Genomic DNA, 13633 nt, shown 5'->3' on the forward strand with positions numbered 1-13633 from the left:
CAAACAACTTATACTGGTTTAATTACAGTTGGTTTAAAAATTGTGCAAGCCCCTGTATAGGCACACTTACATTACAATTGGCTTGCATAGCTAACTTTTATTACTTTACAATTGGCCTATATAAGGGATCTGTACATGCTCAACTAAGTTGTTTTTTAAACACATTTTAGTTAAACCAGTGTAACATTTGTGTGTAATTCAGGGCCTTGCTTTGTTTTGGGGGTTTGTGTGTTTCTGTGATTCTCTGAAAAGTATGGATGAAATTGTTCTGTTTAGTGTATCTTAAGGAATTTACCAAATATATTTTTTTGTTTTACAGGCTATTCAACAATAGTTATGAACTCCCGGTTACGAGCGTTAGGTGGGAGGATAAATAATATACGAGCATCAGAACTACCAAAAGAGAAAACCCGATCAGAGATCATCTGTAGTGTCCACTTTTTGGATGGCTCAGTACAAAGCTTCAAAGTCAATGTAAGTTCTGAAGACTTTTTTTTTCACATTGGCTTAAAACTTGAGGTTAAAATCTGAGGATCAAATATGTGAGTTATTAGGCAAATGGTTTATATCTGGGATTGAAGATGTACTTTTCTGTCATGGGATATTTCATAGTCATTGGTTATGAAGTGAGTATGTAAATCTGATATTTCAGCTGTCTTTCTAATATCCGTTGATATCGGTTAGTAGTAAACTTATTTCATGCAGAATGTATCCGGGAGATGGATCACTTGGGTGATGTGGGAACTGGATAAAGCTAAGTTTTTATTGGATGTTACCCGTTGTGAATGATCATTTGTAGATAAATGAGTGAGGCTTCTGAATTTGATTGGGGGAGCCCATTTTTATCTATCTTGTGGTGGTAACACTGAAGAGGGGTGTTTTAGGGAATGTGCCTGATAGGCAGGTGACCCTTAAGCAAAAGTGATTAGGTTACCATTGAGAGTCATCTCCTTTGTGCTTGGAATACTCAGATAATCCTCTAATGGAAAGCACTTAATTAAAAATATTGTTATGAGCTGGTTGGAACCTTGGTTTAGGTTGTTAAAACCTTCACCTAAGACAAAAAGAGTATGTGAACCTGCCCAGGAGCTTTTTGGCTGAGTATTGTTTTGAATAGGTGTGGGAATATGGGGGAAGGCAGAACAGAAAAACGGAGAGAACAGAGGTTGGGGGGAGAGAGAGCTAGCCTAAAGGAGCAGCAGAAATCATTTTGGTGGTCCTGAAAGAAACCTGGGGAGATGTTTTTGGGTCAGAAGTGCACACAAAAAAGAGGGCTCTTGGTGGCGTGAGGAAAAGAAGCCGCTTCCTGTTGTGTGATTTCCTCTGTGTTTAGAGACACAAGACTTTGTGTGTTCTTTGTAAATAGAAAAAAAACTGCATCAAGAAAATACCTGACTAGTTCCAGTTTCTGCTCCCAACTGAAACATATATAGGGCTCCAAACTTTGACTAGTGGCTTGGGTTGAAATGGGGCGACGATATTGATACTTTTCAGAGTAACAGCCGTGTTAGTCTGTATTCGCAAAAAGAACAGGAGTACTTGTGGCACCTTAGAGACTAACCAATTTATTTGAGCATAAGCTTTCGTGAGCTACAGCTCACTTCATCGGATGCAATGAAATATTGATACTGAAAACTACAGGCCGTGTCTTCACTGCTAAGAAAAGATGGGTGTGGGGCATGAGTGTGGATGGTTGGTTGGTTTACCTATTGCATTGTAAAATCCCTGTAGAGGCAGGGCTGTGTAGTTCTTATAGCAGTTTATCTAGGTGAGGTCAAACACAGATGGAGGAGATATTATGTTGATCTCGCCTATCTGTATTTCAGTAAAAAACAAAAAAACCCAACCCTCAGAGCCTTGTCTCAGCTAGGATTTTTACAGTGAGATAACAAATGCACATTAGTTATTTTAGAATAAAAATACACCTTTTTTGGCAGTGAAGATGTAGCCACAGTACTAACAATTACTAAAGAGCATGCCCATATGTCTCTCACTATGATTAAACAGCTTTTAGTGTTTGTCTTTTCTTTGTGAGATAATCATACAACACTAGCATAATTAAATTTATTTGCATATTATGTGTTTCTGTATATACTGTAAAATGTGATTATTTCAGACTGTTGGATATACAGATGTATGAGTTAACAAACTGAGTAGACTTTCTTATCCATTTTTACTGCATTTACTATGAAGACCTCGAAGGTAAATATCACTTTTTTGGTAAAACACACCTATTCAGTTGTTTGCTTTGTGCTTTTTAAATTGAGAATTCTGTTTCTTTTTTTCATGACGTTGTTGTCTGATAAAAATCATGTGTTCCTCCTTCTCTGAGTGATGGTCCCTATTGGTCCCTACTGTATTCCGCCGTGTGCCCAGAGCTGGAGCTTTTCAAAGTAGTATTACTCATCGGTCCACACATGCGCCCTTGTACTGCCTTGGAGTGATGGGGTCACCGCCGAGAATTGCATGCAGCTCCTCATAAAAACAGCGTGTCTGTGGGGCAGAACCAGAATGACTGTTTGCCTCCCTTGTCTTCTGGTACACTAGCTGAAGCTCCTTTATTTTCACACGGCACTGGTGTGTGTCCCTGATATAGCCCTTCTCCCTCATTCCCGCACAATCTTGGCGTAGAGGTCCATGTTTCTTCTGCTGGATCTGAGCTTTTCCTGTACAGACTCTTCTCCTCACACGGCAATAAGATCCACCACCTCCTGTGTACTCCGTGCTGGAGCGTGTTTGCAGCCTTCAGTCTCCATGATCAGCTGTGCTGGCAAGCTCTCCGCACTGCATAAACAGAAAATGAAAATTCAAAAGTTCCTGGGGCTTTAACAGGGGAGTGGCTGTTTCCTGTTTACCTGGCTGACGTGCAGTGGAGTTGAAAGTGCTCTCCAGAGCAGTCAAAATGGAGCACTGTGGGACACCTTCTGGAGGCCAGTTCATTAGAATTACACAACGCGGTGTCTACACTATCCCCATGTCAATCTGTGGATGTCTAATCAAGCACTATGCCTCTCATGGAGGTGGAGTACAGCAGTCGACTTTACAGGCCACTTAGGTTGGCGGAAGGGATTTGGTAATGTAGACACATGCATTATTAGATCGACTTAACCCAGCTTATGTCGACTTAAGTTTGTAGTGTAGCCCAGGCCTAAATTGACAATGGTGGTTTGATGGTTCAGTGTAAAAACTTATTTGCTTTTTTCGTGTTTTGTTGTATTGTGTTTGCCAGATTTCTAGAATGACCATGGATTTAAATTACTTTTCAATCACTGACCATGAGTGAAACAGAACTTACCATGTTTTGATTCCTGCAACTAACAACCAAACTGAGGTTGGAGCTTTCTCAGTATATGATTGAAATTATAGGAAGTAGCTCAGAAGGTAAAGAAGGAAGTCAGCGTAGGTACCAAAATGTAGCTATCTAGGAACTGATGTCTCCTTAGAAGAATCCGCAGACTTAGAGATCACAGCTTGAAAACTTGAAACTTAATTCAGTGTTGGGGTCAGTGGAGGGCATGTTTAAATGAAGAGAACATTAAAACACACTGAATAAGCATATTAGGGTATTTTTCTGCTCATGTGATCAGTGAAATATTCAACTATATATTTTCAGCATTAGCCTACAAACTCCTTTTCACAGCTAGAGCTTCTGTTTCAGTCTGTCTGCATTATCAGGTCAGAGAGAAGGAGATCATATGAAAAGCTTGTTCTCAGTCAGAAGTGGACAAGGCAGCTCTTCATTTGACAATTCCATTATATGACATCTAAACATGAAGTAAACAAAACTGTATTAAGTTAAACAATATCTGTCAAAATCCTGTTAAAATACATATTAAAAATATGCGCGCACACATCATTTCTCCAAATGAAATCAATAGGAATGATTTGAGCCTCTGACTGCCAGATGCTGGGACTAGATGACGGGGGGTTGGTTCCCTTGATAATCGCTCTGTTCTGTTCATTCCCTCTGAAACATCTGGCATTGGCCACTGTTGGAAGACAGGATACTGGATACTGGGGTAGATGGACCATTGATCTGACCCAATGTAGCCATTCTTATGCTGTTACGATTTTCTTCTTGTCCTAGTATACTTCAAAACTGCAAAAAAGTTGAGACACAGATATTTCACAGCTAACATTAATTTAGAATTTTAATGCATTTATCATGAGTGTACTTCTGAAATACCTGCAGAGATCTACTAGTAGCAGAGGAGGATGGAATCATTTTAAAGTGGAACTGAGATACCTAACATGTTCAAATGTCGTTTTGGGAGACTGTGTTTTTCCCCCTTTGCAGTTATGAAGTCCCAGAAAGTTGAATTCGGGCACCCTTCTTTATTCACCTGGTGAACTTCTGAATTTTGTGAAACCTGCAGGGAGTCTGTGATCTATCTCCTTTCCATCAGATAAAATTGAATAGTTGTCCTTGCTTTCCTAGTGACTGGATCGGTAGGTACCTAGATAGCTGAAACCCAAGAGTTTCAGAACCAGTCAGAATAAGAGGAAGATAGTGTTCAGCAGGGCAAGTAGCTTGAGTAACTGACAGTACATAGCTTCCCTCTTATCTTAAGGTGTCTGCTGGACTGTCACATTCAGGATTGTTGGCATTCTTACTAGACATGTTACTGTAGAATTTCCAAACACTAAGAGTGACTACAAATTCAGCCTTTCAGATGTAGACTTCCTCGAAGTCACCTATGCCTTTGTTACTTGAATGCTTTGCCTAGTATAGCTTGTTGTACCTGAGACTTACCTTGAATGCATCTCAGAAGCTTTAATCGGTATAGATTTGTGGTTATCCACCTTTTTTAGTAGCTCAGGCTAGCAAGGACACACACATCTGTGGCCCCAACTGACCGTGGCTGTCATTTCCCTTATATATAGTCAATGTTACCTATACATGCTGAAATGATCTCTTCTCTCTGCTCCATCATGACACCTGCATCCAGCTGGAACACCTTCTGTCCAAAGGATGGAAGTGAATTCAAACCAGTGGCAGGAAAATTCTCTCCCATCAGAAGTACATCTGAAACCAAGTGTGGTATAGGATACTTTGTTTTAAAAGTATTCCCAGTTTTTTCGCAAACCACAGGTTTTCACTCTTAGGAGGTTGAGTGGTTCTTTCCCTGATCTTCAAGTTCAAAGCAATATGATGGGATGGGATCACTGTGCATATGCTTCCCGTATTGGGGGGAAATGCCACTTTTATTCTAAGTCATGTAAAATGTACTCATGATGCTGAGCTCTTTTATAAATGTTTATAAAGCAGTAATACACGTTCCCTCTACAACTTTTGGTATAAAAATAACTAGAGTTTTCCTTTTAAATGTTTCTTTAGTAAATGGGAGCAAACAGGTGGTACTAGAAAATAAGTTGTGGCACTATGATTTTAACTCACTGGTTCATATGCTTGTCAGGAATTACTATGTTTAGGCTCAGAAGGATCAGATTTTTATTGGTAAATGTCAGTTTCACCATACACGCACATATTGTTGAAAAGATACTTCTATTGATAATTAAAGTTTACAGATAGGCAAAGAAGGAAAATTTCTACTTGAGAACTTATTAGAGTTTGACTTATGGCTATTTACTTTGTATATTTTGATATATGACGATGACAATTTGTATTTTAATGGTTATAAACCTTTAACTTTGAGAAAATATAATAAAAATGGAAAACTTCTCAAAACCCATAATATTTGTGCGACTGTGATTATTTAAATAAATAAAAATAGAAAAAATGTATAAAACTAAACATTGATATTATCTGATGAATTTTTAAAAAAATTAAAAAAAAAATTGAGTTCTGCCAAACCTAACTATGTTGGAAGTTTGTACCTCTGGACTTCTACAGGTGTAGAAGAAAAAAGCATAAAAACTTGCTCTTCAGTGTAAAGTCTTTTCTATATTTCTTTCTTTCTTTTATGCTACTGTTTCTAATCTAAGATGCCCTTTTCTGAATCTGTTTTTTGGAACTGAGATTTTTCTTTTAAACTGGTCAATTTTTTAACAAGGCATTTTTTGTGAAAGTCAAACTTATCAAGCATTAATAACTTAGGAATAACTTCTCCTGAAAGCCAAGTGGCAAGGGCTGTTTCTCTATTGCTCTCATATCCACAGAGATGGCTGTCAAATCAGAGTTGACGCTGCCTATTGAGCATCTTGGAATCTTTTTTGACATGCATTTACATGTAAACCTAAAGACCATAAATAGTCTGAGAGTTAGTGCTACTCAGCCAAGCGCTTTAGTACACATTTTTAACTTACTTTTCTTGAGTAGACCAAGATCTATAAAACAAGGCTTAGAAGATGTGTGAACCAGAATGAAATTGATTTCCTTTGTGTACTTGAATTTTTTTATTTCAGAAACATCTGAAAAATCTTGTTGTTCAATTGCTGGGTATATTTTGAGAATCAATTCTCTAATCAATCCCTCCCCCCCCTCCCCCCCCGCACCCAGTTTTGTCATCTTGTGTTGTCATCCCAGGGAGTACACATTTTAATCTGTTAAATAGGATTGTAAGATCTTCAGTGTTGGAGCTTTCTACAATATGTAAAAGGAAAGTACTGAGTAAGATTATGGCACTTATTGTGCTGAGTCTTATTGTAGTAGCCGCACCTTTGTGGTCTATTCTTTCTTTTGTTTGTTTTTCCTCAATTTTATCTCCTGTATATATTTTTGTATTGTCCCCTAGCCTTCTCTTCTTTTGTTTCCATCCTCCACTTGGTCTTCACACCCCTTCATTTTGATTATGACAAGGATTTTTCATGCCATTCCAAGCAACCCAATAGCCCAGTTTCCCATTCAGGTACCAACATTTCACAGGCATTCATTACCATATGAACAGTGGCATTCATTACCATATGAACAGCGGACTATTGTGGAGAGAATTGCTGTGCGGCCTTATCTGGGTGAAGGAACACAGAATGGCTGGTCATATAGTGATGCTTGATTGCAGATTTACCTCTGGAGCGGTCTCTGTGCACCTTGTAGGAATCGGGTGCGTCTGTTAGAAAGGCAGGCACATTTCATGATGCAAACACTTATGGGGAACTGAGGCACATGTGTAGTGACTTGTTCAAGGTTACACAGAGTCTCAAACATAGCCAGGAATTGGACTAGTTGAGGGCAAGGGGCTGTGAAAGAGGTATAAATTAAGGTGCGTGGGCCTTGAACAACACATTGCAGGGGAAGGGGCAATGGGTGTTGTTTTTCTGAAGTGAGGCTCAATTTTCAAAAGTTTTGAAAATGCCATTATAGAACTGTGACTTTGGTAGAAAGTGAGGTGAGCGTTGTCATGGGGGAGAGGAAGAGGAACGTGTAGAGCAGTGGTTTTCCAACTTCTTTTCTGGCGATCTAGTTGAAGAAAATTGTTGATGCCCATGACCCAGTGGAGCTGGGGATGAGGAGTTTGGGGTGTTGGAGGGGGCTCAGGGCTGATGCAGGGGATTGAGATGTAGGAGGGGGTCAGGACTCTGGGCTGGGGATGCAGGTTTTGGGGAGGGGCTAGGGGTGCAGGAAGGTGCTCTGGGTTTGAGTGGGGGGTCGGGGCAGGAGATTGGGGCACGGGGTTGGGGCTCGGGCTTAGCTCTGACGGCTCCTGGTCAGCAGCGCAGCCGGGGTGCAGAGACAGGCTTCCCGCCTATCCTGCACCTTGGAAGCGGCCTGCAGCAGGTCGGTCTCCTAGGCGGAGGTGCACAAGCAGCTCTGCGTGGCTCTCGCTCACAGGCACTGCCCCCGCCAGTTCCCATTAGCCGGTTCCCGGCCAATGGGAGTGTGGAGCCAGTCCTCAGGGCGGGGGCAACACGTGGAGCCTTGTGGCCCCCCCGCCTAGGAGCTGGACCTTCTGCTGGCCCCTTTTGGGGCGCAGTGTGGTGTCAGAACAGGTAGGGACTACTAGTTTTTGCTGGCCGGCCGCCAGGGTCCCTGGGTGCTGAGCAAGGTGACCCAGTGCCTTGCATTCTGCGACCCAGTATTGGGTCGCGACCTGAACTTTGAAAACCATTGTAGAGTGTTGTAGAGTGAGACATTATGTGCCGCATCTATCAAAATCAATGGAGTGGCATTGGAGAATGTAGATCATTTCCTCTAGCTTGGAAGTCATCTTTCATCCAAGGCAGATGTTGATGAAGAAATTCAACATCGCCCTAGCTGTGCCTATGTAGCTTTTTCTTGTTTATGGCACAGGGTTTTTGAAGATCACGACGTTCGAACTGACACCAAGTTTCTTGTTTATCAAGCTGTTATTCTCCCAACACTGTTGTGTGGGTCCAAAACCTGGATAACCTATAGACACCACTTGAAAGTTCTTGAGAGGCACCGTCAACCCTGCCTTCGTAAGATTGTGAAGATCAAATGGGAAGATAGGTGCACCAATATTAGTGTCCTGGAAGAGGCAAAGACCACCAGTATCGAGGCAATGATCATCTGTCAGCAATTTTGCTGGATTGGTCACGTTGTTTGGATGCCAGACCATTGCCTCCCAAAACAGGTCCTGTTCTCTCAGCTGAAAGAAGGGTACCGTAATGTGGGTGGACAATGGAAGCGTTATAAGGACTTACTGAAGGACAACCTAAAAAAGTGTAATACTGACATTGACACTTGGGAGACACTTGCCCAGGATCGCTTAAAATGGAGTGAAGTCCTATGTGATGGTCCCCTGCATTTTGAACTTGCTCCCTGACAAGCTGAAGAGGTCAAGAGGCGAAGAAGGAAGGAGAGACTGGCTTCCATTCATGGTCAACAGCCTCCAGCTGAGCCTGAAAACATCTGCCTTCATTGCAATAGAACCTGTGGTTCAAGGATTGGCCTTTATTAGCCACCTGAGGACCCATAACTCCCATGGAAGTGATCATACTCAGAAACGAGTGATCACCCATCATCATTATCATCAGAGTGTTGCACTATGCTGTTAAACTATTACCCAGAAGAGACTGCACTTAATTTGTTGGTGAGGGATGTACATGTGTATATATTATAAATTCCAAATCTTAGGTTCTTTGGGGTAGGGACTATAATTTTCTATATGTCTATACGGCACCTAGCACAATGTGGCCCCAGCCTACTTAGCCTCTAGGCCCTAGTGAATATAAATATTAAAGAATATATTTAGAGAACTTGTAATCGAGGTAGAAGACAATAGCATTGTGCCCTCTGAGAAGCTAGAGGATTTTGAGTTTGTCAGCTCTACAATTATTCCACATAAATCTGGAAAGTAATTCTAGTAAGTGTCCAAGGGGGAATGTAGGTGCATGGTGGAAATGTTTTAACTGTGGCAGTCCTATGTTTAGTAAATCTGTCAAGTTTGTTTCAGATGAGGTTAAATTCAGGAGGGATCTTTTTAATGGAGGTGACTATTGTGAACACTTGTTATGAGGTGGTTAAACTGAAAAGAATGTCCAGTGCCAGGTATTAAATACTTGATAGTAATTTGAAGTATGTGTGTGTGTTTGTGTGTGTGGAGAGGATGAGGTGGCCTGTATTTTAATGCCAGAATATGTAGGTGTTTTGAAAGAGCTTCATCCCTGTAGAAAAATGTTTAAATCTCCTAGTATTGATTTCTCCTATATTAGGATACCCTTTTTAAATGTGAGTTTTAGGAAAGGTTTCTGCAATCACAAATATGTTGCTTCATGTGGCGTGTCCATAACTTTATTCTCTCCCTCTTGGATACGTTATGGCCTAATCATTACACTAGGGCATTGGAGGTCAGGAGAACTGATTTCTACTTCAAACTCCACTCACGGTCATCTTGTTGCTTCTGTGTCCTCCCATCTAAAATGAGGATAAAAATACATACCTTTATAAAGTACTTGGCACTCAATGGCCCACTTCATCAGAGGATCTCAAAGTGTGATGTGGCGAAGACCGGTCTACACTAAAACTTGGCCAGCATAGCAGTGTCAGGGTATGATTTATTTTTGGGAGGGGTGGGGGAATTAGGGGGAGACTTTATGCTGGTCAAAGCTGTAGTGTAGAAACAGTTGTGCTGGCATAAAAATGGTTTTGCCAGTACAGCTTATTTCACTCACCAAGCCTATATAAGCTGCACTGGTAAAAGCACTTTTTAGCTGGCATAGCTGAGTCTACATTAGAAAGGTCTTTGTCACAAAGAGCTTACAATCTAGTATAACACCAGAGACAACAGATAGTTGCTAACAAGCAGGGGAGTACAAGGAAACAATGAGACAATATTGGTCATGATAGGCAGCGGTCTCAGCACATCTGTGGCCTAAATGTAAAGGTTTTTTTTATAGGCATCACTGAAAACAAGACATTCGGGAGGGATTTAAAGGTGGATGATGAGGTAGCTTTGGGGGTGATTATGGGGAGCTCCTCCCAAGTAGGAGGGGTAGCATGGGAAAAAGCATTCATATTGGTACACACAAAATTCATTCCACACATGGACGTTAAAAATTAGAGGGAACACTGCTGACAGCTATACATGTATGAGGAGATGTCAGAGACAGGTTGAGATGTCTAGTGTAGAGAGGTAGATCTGTGAGTCATCAGCATAGAGATAATGGCTGAATATTTGTTTGGGTTGGAAATTACTGAGAGGTAAAGGGAGAAGAAAAGGGGACCAAGGACATAGACATAGAAAGGTAGATGAGAAGGATCCTCCGAAAGATACCTTGAGACTCTGACCCAATTTTTCAGAAGTTCTGATCACTCACTGTGACCCAGGGTCCTCTTGATGCCACCTGGCATTCTTTTGATCTGGTATTTACATACTAGTTCACTAAAAAGTGTAATGTAAGGTCTCTTCTGAAAGCCTGTATCACACTGGTCATCACAATCTTTGTGAAATGTGTGTGCAGATTATATGTAAGGAAATATGTGTATATATATTGGAGATTATATTCTTAAAGCTTTGAAGTTAAAGCCAGGTCACCCAGAGATGACGTACCTTAAAATGGGTTCCACCAGATCAGATGTGGGAGACGCTTATCTCTTGGCTAACCATTGTGCATTGTGTGTCTTACAATGGAAGTCTATTTGCATACTGGTCAAATCTTAAGGAGGAGATTGCAGAGACTTCAGAGGAAGAAATTAACAGGAAGAGGTAAACAGTATGGGTGGGGCAGAGAGGGGAACCCTGTTTACAGGTGAAGAACGAAGGACAGATCTTGATATAGCTAGGTTGCAGAAAGATGCCCTTGCATCCATCATCTGGACAGACAAGCTGTCGGTGGGCTTGGTCTCCTGAAAGAAGGGTCTCAGCCTTTCTGGTTGAAAAACACTGAGAAGGACTTGGAGTAAGCAGGACCTTATTAGACAAGAGAGCATCTTGTAGTTGAATTAAGACTCTAGAGTACATGTTATGATTTTATTTTATATGTAACTCTTAACAAACAGAACTACTTGAAACAATCATTTGAATCTTGTTCTTTGTTAAATAAACTTATACTGTACTTGCTTTCTCTATAAACAAATCTAAGTGCTATGTGTTAAGTGGAGCGGTGATCTGGAGTGGAGCATAACTGTTAAGCTGTGGTGTACTGTTTCTTGGGAGCAAGGATCTGGTAGTCCTGTGAAAAAAGAAAAGGAGTACTTGTGGCACCTTAGAGACTGTAGCTCACGAAAGCTTATGCTCAGATAAATTTGTTAGTCTCTAAGGTGCCACAAGTACTCCTTTTCTTTTTGCGAATACAGACTAACACGGCTGCTACTCTGAAAGTAGTCCTGTGAGTTTCTGATGGATAATCGGCTGGGCATCCAAGGGGGACTCGGGGGTTGGAGTGAATCTACTGCTAGCCAGCAAAGGGACGGTATAGTCGGCATAGTCTGAGAAGGGAGGGCTTGTGTTGCCTTTGGCTGGTGGAGTCAGGAGCTGACCCCGGCAGTACAGACAAGGTTTCCTCATGCTAAGGGCAGGTGGTAGTGAGGTGCCTCATAACTCTGGGTACCGTTGGGAAGCATGACAGTCACAGCTGCAGAAGTCAGTGGGAGCTGTGCTTGAACATATTAAAGAGACATCTAATAATAAGTACTCTGAAATATCAGGTCCTAGGCATCTCAAATTGAGCACCAAAAATTAGTGGATACTTTTCACCTCTGTGCCTCAGTTTGCCATTGTAAAATGGGACTAATTCCATTCCCTCACTTCACCGAAAAACAGTTAATGTTTGTGAAGCATCCAGATACTGTGGTGAGTGCCATAGATAAGTATATGGGGAAATCCATAATTGTCTTCAGAGGAGGGTTTGACTAGTATGCAGAAGAAAAGGCCTGGACCATACACTGAATAATGAGAATCAGACAAAATATTGAGTAGCTTCTTATTAACTGAGCACCATTCTGTGGTGCATTTGCTCCTGGGCCCATGAGGTGATGGGGCCCCACCAGCAGAGACCACTCCACCTATAGGCAGACTAGTGGCCCACCCAGCCAAGCTGCTGGAGGGGGCTCCTGCCCCTTCCTCAAGGGCTCCGAGGAGCAGGAAGCGATCCCCAGATGGGCTGCTGGGGAAGCACTTCCCCAACCCCTCTGTAGCTACTTCTTGCCCCTGGCCCCCCAGTGCAAATAAGATTGTGACTGAGTGGCTCGGGGCTGCTCCTGATGGCACTGCCAGGGCTCCAGCCCACACCTACCGCTCCAGCCCCCATGGCCTTGCTGCCTGGAAAGCCTCCTGCTGCCACTTTAGATTCACTGTGCGACCACTGCATCAGCAGTGAGGAGCTCACCCAGAAAGGTACAGGGGGCGGACTGAGAGTTGGGGTGAGTTGCTGGAGGCTAAGCAGAGTATGGGGGCTGGGTGTGTGTGGATTGTGGGATGTGCGTGGGGGGTGAGGAATATGGGGAGCCGTGTGGGGAATTCAGGCTGGGGTGCGGAGTGTGAGGACTTGAGTGGCAGGTATCCAACTCCCCTTGTGGTTGATCTGAGTGGCAGCAGGGGAAGGGTTGCGGGGAGCAGGATCCCTGCCCCAGGGGGTAGAGGGTGAGGCGGCGGCTGGGGGAGGGACGCAGGGGGTGTTTGGGGACCCAGGTACCCACCCTGAAGAATGAGGAGGCTGGGAGAAGGGGCCCCTCACCTGTTCTTGCACCAGGGCACTCTGGGGCCTTGTTATGCTACTGGCACCATCCGTCCTGTGGACTGAATGAGGTAGGGGTCCTGGAGAACAAATAGTATGTGATCATTTTATTAAAGACTGTATCACCATGCGTTCGCATGGGGGGGCAGAATTAAGGTTGTATAGATAACCTAAATTCTGATGCTTCTGAACTTTTGAGTGTGACTTTGCAATCTTAAGAATGTTATTTTAGTGTATTTTTGTGTGTGTAGTTTAATATGTAAGTCTGCTTAACGCAGTATTCTTGTAAACAGTTGTGGGTATTGAAACAAGCAATTATCCTGCAAATGGTAAGATTAAAAAACACAAGCTATAGTTGGCACACAGTTAGACTGCATTCCTGTGAACAGGTACTGCTCACAGAAATGGGGCAGGCTGGAATGACTTATGTTTTATCCAACAAACCAACACAAACAGAGCTACCAAGTTTTTTGCAGCTCCCCGTGAAATTTTATGCAAGTTTGCACATATGCAACTTGCCTCTTTATATTTGCAGATTTGTATATCACCATGAACTTCAGCTTAAGGTTAATACATCCTTTTCCAAGCAGTGGCAGTA

General features: G+C 42.4%; 1 protein-coding gene across 1 annotated transcript in view; it reads left to right on the top strand.

Annotated features, from left to right (window-relative positions):
• The first annotated feature begins 321 nt into the window (after positions 1–321).
• PTPN3 (protein tyrosine phosphatase non-receptor type 3) overlaps positions 322–13633 on the top strand; it is a 192350-nt gene continuing 179038 nt past the window's right edge. The window contains exon 1 of the mRNA XM_074945195.1: positions 322–474. Coding sequence (XP_074801296.1) covers positions 337–474 — 138 coding nt within the window. The 5' untranslated portion in view covers positions 322–336. The remainder of the gene's footprint in view (positions 475–13633) is intronic.

This window comes from Natator depressus, chromosome 2 (assembly GCF_965152275.1).
Source record: "Natator depressus isolate rNatDep1 chromosome 2, rNatDep2.hap1, whole genome shotgun sequence".
Classification (NCBI taxonomy): domain Eukaryota; kingdom Metazoa; phylum Chordata; order Testudines; family Cheloniidae; genus Natator; species Natator depressus.